At 41.3% G+C, this 13,892-nt stretch overlaps 1 protein-coding gene across 4 annotated transcripts in view; it reads left to right on the top strand.

The window, feature by feature from the left end:
* ITPR1 (inositol 1,4,5-trisphosphate receptor type 1) overlaps positions 1 to 13,892 on the top strand; it is a 179,545-nt gene that overhangs the window by 40,104 nt on the left and 125,549 nt on the right. For all 4 annotated transcript variants that reach the window (XM_065687507.1, XM_065687506.1, XM_065687505.1 and 1 more), the window contains exons 4-5: positions 9,614 to 9,729; positions 13,585 to 13,671. In XM_065687507.1, the coding sequence (XP_065543579.1) occupies positions 9,614 to 9,729; positions 13,585 to 13,671 (203 nt within the window). The remainder of the gene's footprint in view (positions 1 to 9,613; positions 9,730 to 13,584; positions 13,672 to 13,892) is intronic.

The raw sequence follows: 13,892 nt of genomic DNA, 5'->3' as shown, positions 1-13,892 counted from the left end.
CCTGAGAAGGGAAGTGGTGTACAGCACCGGAGTGAACTTGGACAGATTGAGTAGCATCATTTGATAGGCTTCAGCAAGAGCATCTCTGGTCCCCTGCCAAAAGGAGGATGACTGTTTAAAGTACAGAGAGGGAGAGGGCCTTAGTAAGTGAGGTTGAAAGACTCAAGCCAAGCCTAGGAACAGAAAGCAAGGAATAAAGCTTTTGGACTTGGAAAACAAATGCAGACATGGGTGTTTTACTCTGTGTGCCTGGGAGTGCCGCACAGTTCAGCAGCATGACTGTCCTCTACTCAGCTCCAGGGTGGAGGTTCCTATAATTCAGGTCTAGGCATTTTTGTGTTTATCTTTGCTTTGCTAAGCTCTTCAAATAGTGCTGCTCATCTCTAGCTGATGTACTGAAGTCTGAACATCTGTGCAGCAGCACAAGCCTTAGGGATGCTCTCTGTTACTGCCAGTGTAGAGCTGGATGTCTGCTGCCAGGCTGCTGTTAGCTGTGTTTTTCAGCAGCTGGCTGCTCACTTCCAGCTCCACAGAGGAGACCACAGCTTAGAAAGTTACTCAGAATTACCTTGAAAATGGAAGAAATGGTATGAAAAACAGTACTGCGGTTCAGGGGGGGGTATATGTCAAGATTGAGCTTGCTTGATGGCATCCAGAGAGGAGGATGAGAACAAGCAGCAGCGCAGTAGGGAAAGGTCTGGAGATAGTGGGAATAAGAGTTGGAATAGGAGTCGTTGATGCTGTGCTGTTACAAAAAGTGCAGTTGCTGCCTTGGAATATATAAAAAGAAGCATTGCCAAAAGACATTGTCATTATTTTTTTCCAATTGAACTTCCTGGCAGGGTTTCAAGGGAAGTATCTTGTTTAGTACTGCGCCTCATGCTTCCAGAAAGATAGGAGCTAACTAGAGATAATCCAGATGAGGGTAGTGGTTAGGAGCAAGACCTGGTTAGTCTTGTGTCTTGGTAGCTGTGGGCAGGGGCAGAAGAGCCTACAAATATTGCTGGGGGAGGGAGAAGTTCTGTTCTGCATGCCCACCTGGAGAGGGAAAGAAGTAATGGGTTTAGACTGTAAAAATAAATAGGTTAGATCTAGCAAGAGCAGACTGCTGTAATAGATGACTTCAGGAGCTGCGTCAAGAATGGAGCAGGCATAATTTATTCTGCCTGTGGGAGGGAGGGATGAGCTAAGTGAGCTTTCTATGGGTCTGCCAATCCTGGGAACCGTGCTGTTGGCAATTCTATGGAAGGGAGTATGGCCAGAGTTTGGGAAGATGACAGAGTGCCTAGGGAAAGAAACATATGAGCATTTTGGGCAAGAGTAAGAAAAATTAAAGCACTGAATTCAGTTTTATTTCTTCAGTTCTTCCAGCCTAGAATTCAATAATATTATCAAATATTTATTTAACTTCCCTATGTCTTACTTTTTGGCAATATGGGTTTTCTTTAAGCCAAATGTATTTAGAAGTTGAAAGTCGACTTATTTATTGAACAGATGAAGAATTTGCCTTGTTGCGTGTGATGCTGTGGTGGCTCATTTGTTAGCACATGCAAAATGTTCCTAAATAGAAACTACTTCTATTATGCTCTTTGGTTATGTCAGCTCTGTCTAATAGCACAACCCTGTTCTTCTCATACTGCTCAACATTGACTCTTTCAGAGCGTGTTTGAAATCTGAGCTTTCTTCTTCTTCCTGTGCTCATAGTGTCCAAGCAGTTCCCTGAGTAATTCCCCGCCTCCTGCCCCCACTTCCTGACCCGTTTTGAGCAGGAACTTTACTCCGGAAAAACAGGAGCAAGTGAAGAAGCAAATGTGAAAATGGAATCCAGTCGAAATAAAATGAGATAGGGCCAGCAGATGAACACACTTGGGTTTACTGCTGGGGCAAAATGCTACCAGTGTAGGCTGCAAAGACCTGAATATTTTGAGGAAGAATGTCCTGGGATTCCTGTTCTGAGACTTTGTGCCTCGTATTGAGATTTGTCATGGAAACTTAAAAGGGAGAAGGGGGATGGCTTCCTGAGTTAAGAATACAGCTGTCAAGTCTGGGACTAAGGCTAAAGCCACAACAGTTTACTTAAAAATGCAACTCTTACGCTTTATTAGTTTGCTGAATTCCCTTTGTATAAAGTACAAACGGTTCCCCTTGTAGTGCCTAAAATTTGATTTTCAGTGAGAAGGGGTTGTCCTTTGGACTCACCTCTTGGCAACATTTGCCTCTAATCCAGGGTTTCTTTTTGTTCTGGACCAAAGACAGAGAGGAGCTAAGACAGTAAAAACACTCATTGAAACCAATAGCTTCTGAGATCCTGGGTTAGCTCAAATTAGTGTGTGCAGTTGTTAACTCTTCTCTTGAAGTGGCTGGGTTTCCCCCCCATACACTTCAATTCTCTTTTCTCCTCTCCATAACATTAAGAAGTTTTTCTCTGTCTTGGACTTGTCATCAGCCGGGAGCCATCATGGTTCTTACCAGTTTCCTCTGAGAGAACTCAGTGTGTGATTTGTATTTGTGGATCACTTGTAGCCCCAAGTGCGGGCTGTCCAGGGGCATGTTAGCCATTGTGGTGCCACTCAGTGACAAGGAGGTTGCTGGTTCTCTTGCACTGTAACCTGACCCCCTAGATATCAAGTGGGATCTGTTTTAGTTAAATCCATCAGTGTTATTTGTTTTTTCGTTCTACTTGTGTCGCTGTCCCTTCTGGCTTTGTGTTTTCACGAAGCATCTTCAATCAGCATTGCTCGTAGCAGAGACTGAAAAATGCATCTGGTCTTTCCTGCAAATGTTTCCTTTTGGAACTGCCTGTATATCTGGTGTCTAAATATTTCTCTCTTTTTCGAGTAGCAGTTTTCTTCTTGAAGGAGACCAAAGCGGTTACATGCAGAAATAAAACAAACATTGGTGTATTCTGAACTCTTTGGTACCTAAGATGTTTACTTCAAGGTGCATTTCTTGTGTTAGTCTTTTGGTGGGTTTTTTGGGCACTTTGCTACTGTTTTGGTTTTAAGGGCTACAGAGGGTGCTTGCTTGTAGTGTTGTGAGTTGTCTGTGCTTTGGCTCTTAATTTACCCTGAGATGTGGCCATGTGTCCAGAGCCTCATGAGATCATGCAGGTGAGGAGCTGTGTGTTACGCTCTTCCTTGTTGGAATAAAGTTGTCTTGCTCAGCTTTTGCTGAAGGACAGCCTTTTATCCTATGGTAAATTTACAAGAATAACCACAGCATTTTAGATGTATTTAAAGTTGCTAACAATGTGGTGTGAAGTCATGTTAATTTGTTACGTGTTCAAAAAGCTGTTGCTTTTAATTAATGTTGCATTAATGAATACTTTTGATTTAGTAGGCATTGATATTCAGTGTCGGGCTCTCGGGTATATACTTCTTCCATTCTCTGAAATCACTGTTGCAGTGTTCTCCCTTTGTTTGGTTTAATACATCAGCTCCAAGGTAATAACAATTACATTCTTCCCTATGTTGTTATAGCTTGAAAAAAGGAAGTAGTGATTTCCATTGGTAGAACTATGAACATTGGTTGCACAGTGGCAAGAGGGCGGTTACCCTCATGTCTTGCAGATACAAGTTGAGGGTGGTTATTTTAGCATAAAAATTAGAATATATTTAGATCGTAAATCATGCAGGCTCTCCATTTAAGTGTTGGTTGCAAAGGTGATTTTCCTCCTTTATTCTGCTTTTAAAAGAAAAAGTGTTGAAAGCCCTTGAAACAGGCAAGATGCAGCAGCATGCAGATTTCACAGCAGCAGCAACCTCTAATATACTTTGTCATGCAGTTAGTTCAGTGTTCAAATCCTGAATGATTGGGTTGCTTTGCAGTGGTGCCTCTGATTGTGACAAGACCTTTAGGCTTGGAATACAAATGCATGTCACACTTAAGCTTGCGCTTTCCCATCTTGTGGCATGGCAGAACTGTTGGCAACATGAGATTTAAGTCGTCGTCTTCTACTGGGCTAAATGTGTCCTGCTCAGGTTTGTTTTCTCTCTGGTTTTGCTGGAGCTGTGGATGCAATCGGCTCCACCGGGACAGCAGGTCAGGTGTTCAGTGCATCCTGACAAAATACCTATTTTGAAATGAGTTGCTGTGTTCCCAGCAAAGCTTGTTCCCAGCAAATTGGAAATGAAAGGATGTCTTCTCATCACAAAGACAGTAATTTCAGTAGGATCAAGTTCTTTTTTCTCCCCTTCTATGAAAATGCAGGAATGATTAATAATCAACACATTTCTGTAGCTGCTTTTGTTCTATATTCTTTGAACCTCTTAGGCTGTCATCTATTAATTTTAAACCTCAGAAGGCACAAGTATGGAAATAGATGATGTAGTAATCCAGGGGCTCCTGAGGAGGTGAAACTTGCTTGTGATGGAATATGTGTTTTCTGTTATCTGTATGCCTCCTGCCTGAAATTATTGCACTTAAACACAAAAGGGGTCTTGGTTTGCTTTTAAATGAATAATCTCTTCATCCTATGGAGTGTTAAAATCCCTCAGAGTATATTAGAGCTGCACAGCTTTCATAGCTACAGAGTCAAGAGCTTCTATTTGCAGTACTTCCATCATTGCTGGCTATGCTGTTACTTCATCATCTTTCCTGCTATTTCTTCTATTTAAACTAAAACTTAAAAACTGTGAGCAGGCTTTGGCCTTGGAAATACCAGGTATCCAAGTATAGAAAAGTCTGAAGAGAAACTGCTACATTTCAACAGGGAATTGCAAATTTCATTTTAATTTTAGTGCTGCCGTGCAAAAAGGAGTTTGGTTTGGGTGGTTTTTCAAGTAATGAAGAAACAGCTGTGTTGGTGTTAAATATTCAGTGGGGCTTGTGATTTCTTTAAAGATCTTTAACTAGATAGATTTCCTTCATCTGAAATGGATTTTTGAGAGAGGGCAAATAATTCTGCCCAACTCTTACCTTTCTCCAGTTAGCATCCTGCAACGTCTGGGTTTGTGTCTAACAAATGACATGGCAACCCACTTTTTTGTTGCCAACAAAGTATTTGATGCCTGCTGTAACTGCAGAAAAGTTGGTGAAAACTTTCTATTAAATGCTTGAAATAGCCAGGGGAGATTTGGAAAAAATGAGTGGTGTATTACACAACCAGCCTGGCTGAAGCTAAAAGTGCTTCCAGATCAGTTAGAAACGAGCACAGTAGAGAGTAGCAGAGGGAGAAGAACTGTGCGCTGCAGCTGATCTCTGAAAGTAGCAAAGATGGGAAGTTTAAATAGTGGCTGGTGTCCAGCTGTCACCCAGCGAAGTCACCACTCAGCTTTGGATGTTGGCAGTGTCGGTTTAGCAGCTTTCAGAGCTGTCATCATGTACCAAGGGTAGAACTGACATAATAACATTGCTTGATGTCCGGAGTTTCCAGGGCTAAACTGAAGACAAGACTAGGCAGCTTGGTGTGAAAAAAGGTGATTGGATCTTGGGTGGGCTGTTTTATACTATACTTGCTTCTCCAAATCATTCTTGGCTCTCTGAAGTTGGTGGTTATTAGCTATGTTGGACAAGTCTTGAGTTATGTTTTATAATAGTTTGACTAATACTCTACCTAACTGGTACTTAGATTCCCGTGCAACTTAAAATAAAAGTATCAGTCTGGCCAGATGTTTCATTTTGCTGTGAGAGAAAATATTGTGCATACATAATTGAATTGAACCCAGCAGGTAGAGTGAGACTGGGTTAGCTAGCGAGCTGGTGGTCATGGGGCAGTGCTGCAGAGAGCTTGCCAAATGGATGGCATGTGAAACAGTGATGGGCCGTATCTTGTATCAGGTCCTGCAGCCATGAGTGCAGATGCTGTTACGCCTTTTATAGGGATTGACCATGCAATGATTTTCACTTCCCTAGTAGCAGTTTACCTACCCCACACAATGCACCTCAAGTTCACTACAGGATGGAGATAAATACTGCAGAGGCTCCTGGTAGGCTGAAAGTTTTGCATTAGGGGATGCTTTTCCAGCCTGATGTTTTATAAGTGTTTCTGTTTTGGATGGTTTTCTTTTTTTGCCAGGTACTTTTGCCAGACGTGTTTTAAATGGAAGGTCTGTGTTCCTAAAAAGTGATTGGCAAAATACAGTGGTGGTGACGGGAAAAAATCCCAGCCTTTGAGAAATTCTGGTTCTTGTACTTCAGGAGCATAAATGATGATGATGAAAGTGGATGAGGAAGTTGGGAAACCTTGGGAGATGAGGATTGTCTGGGCAAGATCTAATTCTTCCCCAAGTATGAGGCGGAGACCTGTGCATGGCTGTCATGGAAGGAAAAGAGAAGGGGTGTATTAAACCGTTGTTGGGGACTGAATTAATTAATTGGGATGGAAGTAGAGAATCTGACTGGTTGGGCTTGGACTGGCAGGAAAGGTTAGACGTTTGGAAACAATGACTGAGTAGGAAAGGAGCAAGGTCTGGTGTAAGAGAAGGGAATGGAGAAGGGAGAAGAGAAAATGCAACGCATGGGGTAGAAGGATTTGCAGTTGGTATAATGTAGCTGGCAAGTTCTTCTCTTTGTTGAACCCCACAATACTTCAGGACATGGAATTTTCTGGTGTTTCAAATATCCTTGATTTTGGCTATTCCTCTGTGATGCTGGTACATGCAAAAGATAACCACACATTATTGGCAGTATTTTTGTGAGCAGAGGCCCATGTGGGGGTCTGAATGTCCAAACAGAGAGAGCATTAATGCATCACATGGTGCAATTACAGCCTTACTCAGTCCACTTTATTAGCTGGAAAACAATTGCTGATGAAAGAACAGGATTTAGCTTGGAAGCATTGAAATACACATTTAATACATGTCCATATAGCGATCATTCATTGTTCACGTGCTTGATGGGGTAGTATACAATTAAGCAGTCAGTTTTTCCTGCAGGACCTTTGTTCAGTGCTCAGGCCTGATGATGCGTCATCATTTCATCAGCAGTTACGTAGTACTTTATTTTTATACCTTTTCAGTTTGCAGTTCTGCTGTTTTTCATTGTGTATCATAGAGATCTGAAAAGAAAATGCATTTCTTTATAGAGCTTGAATGTTAACAGCGATAAGATGTAATTAATTTGCACTAATAAATTTTTGTCGCCTTTCCTGCGTGGCTAAAGCTGCTTAAATCCATGATCAGAACAGATAACTGTTCTGGCAGCTTTGGCTTCATTTTGGATCTGTTAGAAATAAGACTTCACTTCGATAAGCATAGTATCTGACAAGTAGCTGGTTTATCTTACACAGTCATTGCTACTCTGGGTTGTAGATTGCTGACCGTGATGGTGCTCAGCTATCACAGCTTTGCATGTTGGCTTCAGTAAACGTATAAGCCCATGGAATCTGCAGATATGAAAGTCTTCTGGCCATAAAGTTCACATAGCTTGACCTGTGCTGACATAACATTCAGTACTGGCCAGTCTTTCATGGTCATATTGAGGTGAAGTTTAACTCCTCAACCACTTAAGAAATAGATTTCATAGAACAAATACTAGGGGGGGAGAAATGTGCTGGGTGCTTTTCATTGTTTGCTTTAGATCTGTAGCTTTGTAGCTAGGCAGAAAATCTAAGAAAAACGTGGTGTTTTGCTTTCTTGGGTTGAACAAGGTCAAACGCTTGGAGACCTCTCCCTTGTGCTAAGGGAAGAGAGGGGGTTGCTCGCAGTTAACAATTCAGAAGTTAAACTGAACTTGACAACTTTCTTGACTGAGAAGGATGGAAAAAAGTACACTTGCGCTGTGACTAAATCTAGCATACGATTAATTCTTCTATGCAGTTCTGTGTGTTAATTGCTGTCATTGTGTGAACTGATGGTTTAAGTAAAAATAGAATATTTTATAACTGGTGTGTTGCTTACAATGCACAGTCTTAGCTTAAAGTGCCAGCCCGCAGTGGCTTTTTGAATCTATTCTGCTGTCAATCTCTGTGAATCATCTTTATGTAAATGAAAAATACGTTGAAGAGAGCAAGCGTGGAAAGTGTGGTTTGCACTTCGTTTTCCACTTCTTGTTTGTTCGGAAGCTGTGAGTTGGTAGTGTCAAAGTGGAGGGGAGTGTTTCTGGATAGATGCGATTAAGTCTCCTTGCACATACCCTCAGCTCTTCTCTTCCATGGTTTGCGTCACTGTTAAAGGTCCCAAGTGTAATACCCAGCTCCTGCTGGTATACTGGGCCACCAGGTAAGCAGGCTGCAGGAATCGCTGTGGTAGTCTGGGACAAGTTGATAAGCCTATTTGGCAGTCGGTGGCTCACTGAGATGGATCTGCCGCTACTGCTTTGCCCTATTAGAAGGGGATTTGGTTTTGAAGGCAGACCTTTGCCCTTCTGTGCAAGGTGTTTGATGTTGTCTGGTGCTTCAAAGGTGGATTAGGCAGGCTGAGGGACATCAAATGTATCTTTTCCTTGGGGGTGAGTGAAGGTGTCTGTCTCAAATGGCATCCCAAGGTAAAATTATCAAGGTCTGACTCTAGTGGTGCAACTTTAGCACCCCTTCAGCAACTTAAACTGAGCTGAAATTACTTGTCTTCAGTGCGTGGCTTTTCCCTTTTTAGTTGATAAGCATCATGTGAGCCTATAAAGAGCTGTCCTTTTCAGACAGGGAAGATAAATCCCCCAGATAGGTCTCTCCTCAGTTTGTTGCTTCCCTAAGTGCAGCACTTGCCTACAAGAATACACCAGGAGCCTTGAGAAATACCACGTGGGTTAGAAGCCTGCAGCCTTACATCCCTGCTGTTGCCAGAGAGGCACTGGGAACAGCCTTCTGGCTTTTGGCACTTTGTTTAAACTTTTACGCTGCTACTTTAGGCACTGCCTTTGAATAGCTTAATTTATTTTTTTGCGTGTTCAGTTGCTTAGCAACAAAGAGGAGGAAAAACAGTAAAGGCAGCTAATTTGGTTTTATTACTGATAAGTTAGAACCTCTTGAATACGAAAAAAAGTATTTTTAATAAGACTAATGACTTGTAATTCCTGCTTTTGCCAGGCTGGATGTTAAATAAACTCTGTCGATGGGCTGGGTAAAGAACCTGACACCCTGAGGGTTTTCCTGGTACCTCGAGCGATGCTTTGAATGTCTGAGCTTGTGGCTGCTTTTATTTGGGGGTGTTTTATGCTGCTGTTGCTTTATCAAGTGAGTTTCTCCAATGAGTTTCTCCAGTTCTTTGTGCCTCACTTTTTCCCTAGCAATAGGAGGGATTTGATTGAAAAACTCAACAAACAACAAAAAAAACCCCAAAGCACACCCTGTGTCCCCCCCTCCCCCCCACATGAGTTGTATGCAGTAGTGTGCCTGCTAAAATACAGAAACTAAAAGCTGAAAGTGTGCAGAACAAATCTGTTTTCCTGGGAAAGCACTGGGACGTTGTGACCATTTTAGTATGGTACCGGTTTTGACTGGGACAAGTTATAAATTTTCTTGTCTTGCATCAGATGTTTGGCAGCAACAGTTAATTTTTATCATTCATGGGGCAACATTCCTGGCGCTCAAAAAAGCGTTGGTCTGATTACGAGCTTTTTGGAATTTGTTTATAAAGCTTTCCTTGCTGCTGGTTCCTTGGACAATGTTAGCAGCACAAATCCAGATAATTACAAATGCTCAAAGCAATCTTTCTGTTTATTTCATCTGTTTTTATAGATTGCCTGTTCAAACTATGTCCCATGAACCGGTACTCCGCTCAAAAGCAGTTCTGGAAAGCAGCAAAGCCAGGAGCTAACAGCACCACAGATGCCGTGCTACTCAACAAACTGCATGTAAGTGTTCATGTTTAGGCTCCTTTTGCTCATCAGCACTCTCACCCATGCTGCTTTAAATATGTATTTCCAATGCAGTTAACCAGGAGACACTGAGAAGGTATGTAGAAATCCATATACAGGACCCCTTTTGAAACATTCACTGAGATCTAACTTTTATGACAACATGCTGTTCAAGGTCTGTGTTTCCCAGTACCGGTGTTTATGATACTGGGTTAAAGTCATGGTAACCGTTTAAGCTTTTGTCATTAACCTGGGCTAATTGTAGTAGTGCTCTATGTGGGCACTTTGGGTGGTAACAGCATAAAAATAGGACCCAAACAATTACATGGAGTGGAAGATTCTGGGACATTGCATCTTGACATCTTAACTCATGGGAGTTAGTTGGGCTGGTAGATACCATCTGAGCTACCAGTCTGATAACTCTATAGGGAGTCCACAAACAAACATAACTGCTGTTAATACATGTAAAGGTTGATGGGTAATTACGAGTAATTATAAGGCCAGACAGCATCTCCTTCCTTATTAGCTTGCAGTATTTAATATTTTCTGTGTAAAATGTTGACATTCAGCAGTTGAAAACCCAGTAAAGCAGTTGATTGCTGTTTTTAGAATTCCTATATAAAAAAAAAGCCAGCTTAACTTAAATACCATCTGTTGAATTTAGAGTTAAATAAACTCCGTATTTATGTTAAAATTACATAGCTAGAATACTTCATGTCAAAATTGCAATTCTAAATATTTTTAGTTTCTTTAAGCCTATATTAAGCTCATTGTAGACTGAAATATGAAATGGCCCTGTAGGAGAGTGTCATTTGCTGATTGCCATATGGCTGCCTTGCTCCTGCATTTCACAAAGGCTGACTGTTTGACTCATTTTGCTGCTGAAAACATAATTTGATAACCTAGAAGTATTAATTTAGCAAGGAGAAAGCTATTTTGGTACTGGCTGTAGCACAAAAGTCCCTCACTTGAGCCGCATTTCTTCTGCCCTGTTAATGATGGTAAGAGAAGCAGACCATGGCAGCAAGCTTTAAAGAACAGGGGATTCTAGGCTTGCCTTTTCTGGTGTATAAGGAGAGAGTTTATGACCGTGGGTTTTGTGTGAGTAAATGGATTTTAAGAGAAAGTATGGTCTAAATACTACATCATGTAGAAGAAAAGTACTTTGTGATTGCCCTGCAATTGAATGTAATTTAAAGTTGTTTCCTCTTTCCTCAGTACATGCAGTTCAGGTATTTGGGTTCCTATTCATCTGACACTTTACCGTATGGTCGTGGGATCCATATGGAAATACAGGATGTGATTTTTCCAGTATTTAGCCCCAGCCAAGTGATGTTTGTGCAGAAATGTGCCACCGTGCATGAACTGCGTGCTTGATTTGGTGAAAGGATTTTACAGTGTTATTGGAGATTATCTAATCTGTATCACTTTGTCATAAAGGCTGATCCTTTCTATATCATGTACCAAATCAGTCCTGCAGTGGCCTGAGGCTCATGCACAGCTTTAAACTAATTTGGTCCCATGTATATCACTCATCTATTGGAACTTCTTTTTCTACCAGTCATATGGGTACATGTGTCATGCTGTCATTTGTCAGACATGCAGTACACTGAAACCCCCTGCATTTTGTTTGATGTGTGTTGGGGGGGGGGGCATGCCCTGAGATGTGTATACGTTTGTTTCTCTGGCTGTGATCAGATGTCTTTATCAGTACATGTGACTCCTAACAAAATTGATGATGCAACATGTATTTATCATCACTTGCCTTTTTTGGCTTCTGTTTGTCTGCTGGTTGAATTTATTGTCTGCTATGGAGTGCTCAATGCTGAGGTCAGGTTATTTTAAGTTAATGCCATTTAAGGGATTTAAAATGTGGGACACTTGTCTTTCTTTGGTATCAAGAATCAGTGCTGGTTGAGAAGCTGACATCTAGTGGCCAGAGAAAATGATTCTACCTTGAACGATTGTCAGTTTTGGTGTGTGCTTTTGAAATGCACCCAAAGCCTTAATCATGTTTTTGCAGAATATGCTATTTTCTTTATTCACAATAAATGTGGCACCCAATCCAGTGCAGGCAGAGAAGTCTGTGCTTGCTGTTGAGAGGGCCCTAGTGTCCTGAAGAAATCCTTTCTTGACAGAGTACTTTGAAATCAAGCAAAAGAAGAGTTGTATTTCAGCAATAAAGAGAAAATCACGTAGCATTGAGTTTCTGAATGTATTTTTAAATGTGAATGAGCAGCTGTATTCCAGGTTCTCTCAGAGTCAGAGCCATCTGTCCTACCTAGCACAACTTCCAAAAATAGCATGTTTTACATAAGCTGAAGATGATGAAATTTTGTAACATTATACAGATGTTCTTCCTTTGCAGTAGCTGAACTTTTTCCTGTGTTACTATTACTGTATCTTACTACAGTTAGGAACTGTAGGCACTTTTCCTCTCCAACAGAAAACTGCACCTACTTTTGTCCTTGAGATCTGAGAACCAAACCATAAACCTTGATGCTTAAGCTCCTAAAAAGTCTAGTTTTACATTACTCTCTACCACCAGATACCCGTTAAAGAAAATAGTTTTCCTTTTTTTTTTTTATTAAAAAAGTAATTTTTCATGTAAAGTAAGGGAGAATTTCTTTACAAAATGAAATAGTTTAGAGACAGCCTGGGCGACATAGATCACTTGTAAAAACAAAGCGAAGTGCAAGAGGCTAGGTAGAAATGAAGTTACTAAATGTAACAATGTATCCCTATGATTATTCAATTTTGCAAGGGCTTTCTCTTTTTTTGCTGTATTAATGTTGTACAGAAATGCTCATCTGCATCTTCACAGCCAGTCTCTAGTAGCACAGAGTATCATTCAGCCTCATACAGTACAAACTATGTGGTGCTGGAGGTTGGGAACTCACATGCTCAGAGCTGCAGTGGGCATTTATAAATGTGTTATAAATAATCCTGCTGCATGGTGAAGATGGTTAGAGTTGCCATAAAAAGACAGGCTGGAGAACAGCTGGGGCCTGTGTTGGCAAAGTAAAATAAAGAGCCGAAGTTGTGGTCCTTTCCTTTCAATTTGTGCAGAAGTCAGTAGAAAGGTATATGAACTTCCTGGCTTGAGTTGTTACCCATCCCTCTTCACCTCCTCACATATGTGGTATTGTCTTCTCGTGGCTTCTTTTCTGTCTTGTCTGAGAGGGCAGGGAGGTATTGCAGTGTGTCCAGAGAAGGGCAATGGAGCTGATGGAGGGTTTGCAGCACAAGTCTGAAGAGGAGCAGCTGAGGAAAGTGGGGTTGTTCAGCCTGGAGGAAGAGGCTCGGGGGGGACCTAATCACCCTCTATAACTACCTGAAAGGGGGATGGAGCAAGGCAGGGGTTGGTCTCTTCTCCCAAGTAACAAATGAAAGGACAAGAGGAAATGGCCTCAAGTGGTGCCAGGGAATGTTTAGATTTGGTATTAGGAGAAATGTCCTTACCCAGAGTGTTGTCAAGCATTGGAACAGGCTGCCCAGCAAAGTGGTGGAGTCACCATCCCTGGAGGTATTTAAAGATGTGTAGATGTGGCACTCAGGGACATGGCTTAGTGGTGAACTTGGCAGTGCTGGGTTAAGAGTTGGGCTCAATGATCTTAAAGGTCTTTTCCAACCTAAACAATTCTATGCAATTATGGGTTGCTTAAACTGTGTTTGTCTGTCTTTCTGAACAACTGAAGAAGGGAATTGGAAATTATGTTGTTGAAAGAAGGAGATTGCACTGTTTCAGATGCTCACCGTTTCTCCAGTTCTTTGAAATACTCTTAACCTCGGGTCTTTGGACACTCTTTTTACAAAACAGTCAGCAATTGAATTATACTTCTTTAATTTCAGCATGCAGCAGATTTGGAAAAGAAACAGAATGAAACTGAAAACAGAAAGCTGTTGGGAACAGTCATCCAGTACGGCAATGTTATCCAGGTAGGCTGTGAACATCTTTGCAAGCCGTGTGGGATTTTGATCAAACTCTTCTGTTCAGTGTGACTTCATGTTTCTGTAATTCATGGACAGGAGTCTAGTTTTGCGATGTACTAACAGTGTCCTGAAGTGGGATCCTGTAAAGCAGAACTTTACAGGAGTACTTTTAAGTACTTTTAATGATGAAAGATATATAATATTAGAATAATAATAATACCCTTATT

Source organism: Lathamus discolor, chromosome 7, assembly GCF_037157495.1.
Source record: "Lathamus discolor isolate bLatDis1 chromosome 7, bLatDis1.hap1, whole genome shotgun sequence".
Taxonomy (NCBI): Eukaryota; Metazoa; Chordata; class Aves; order Psittaciformes; family Psittacidae; genus Lathamus; species Lathamus discolor.
This window is presented reverse-complemented; position numbering and strand designations above follow the sequence as displayed.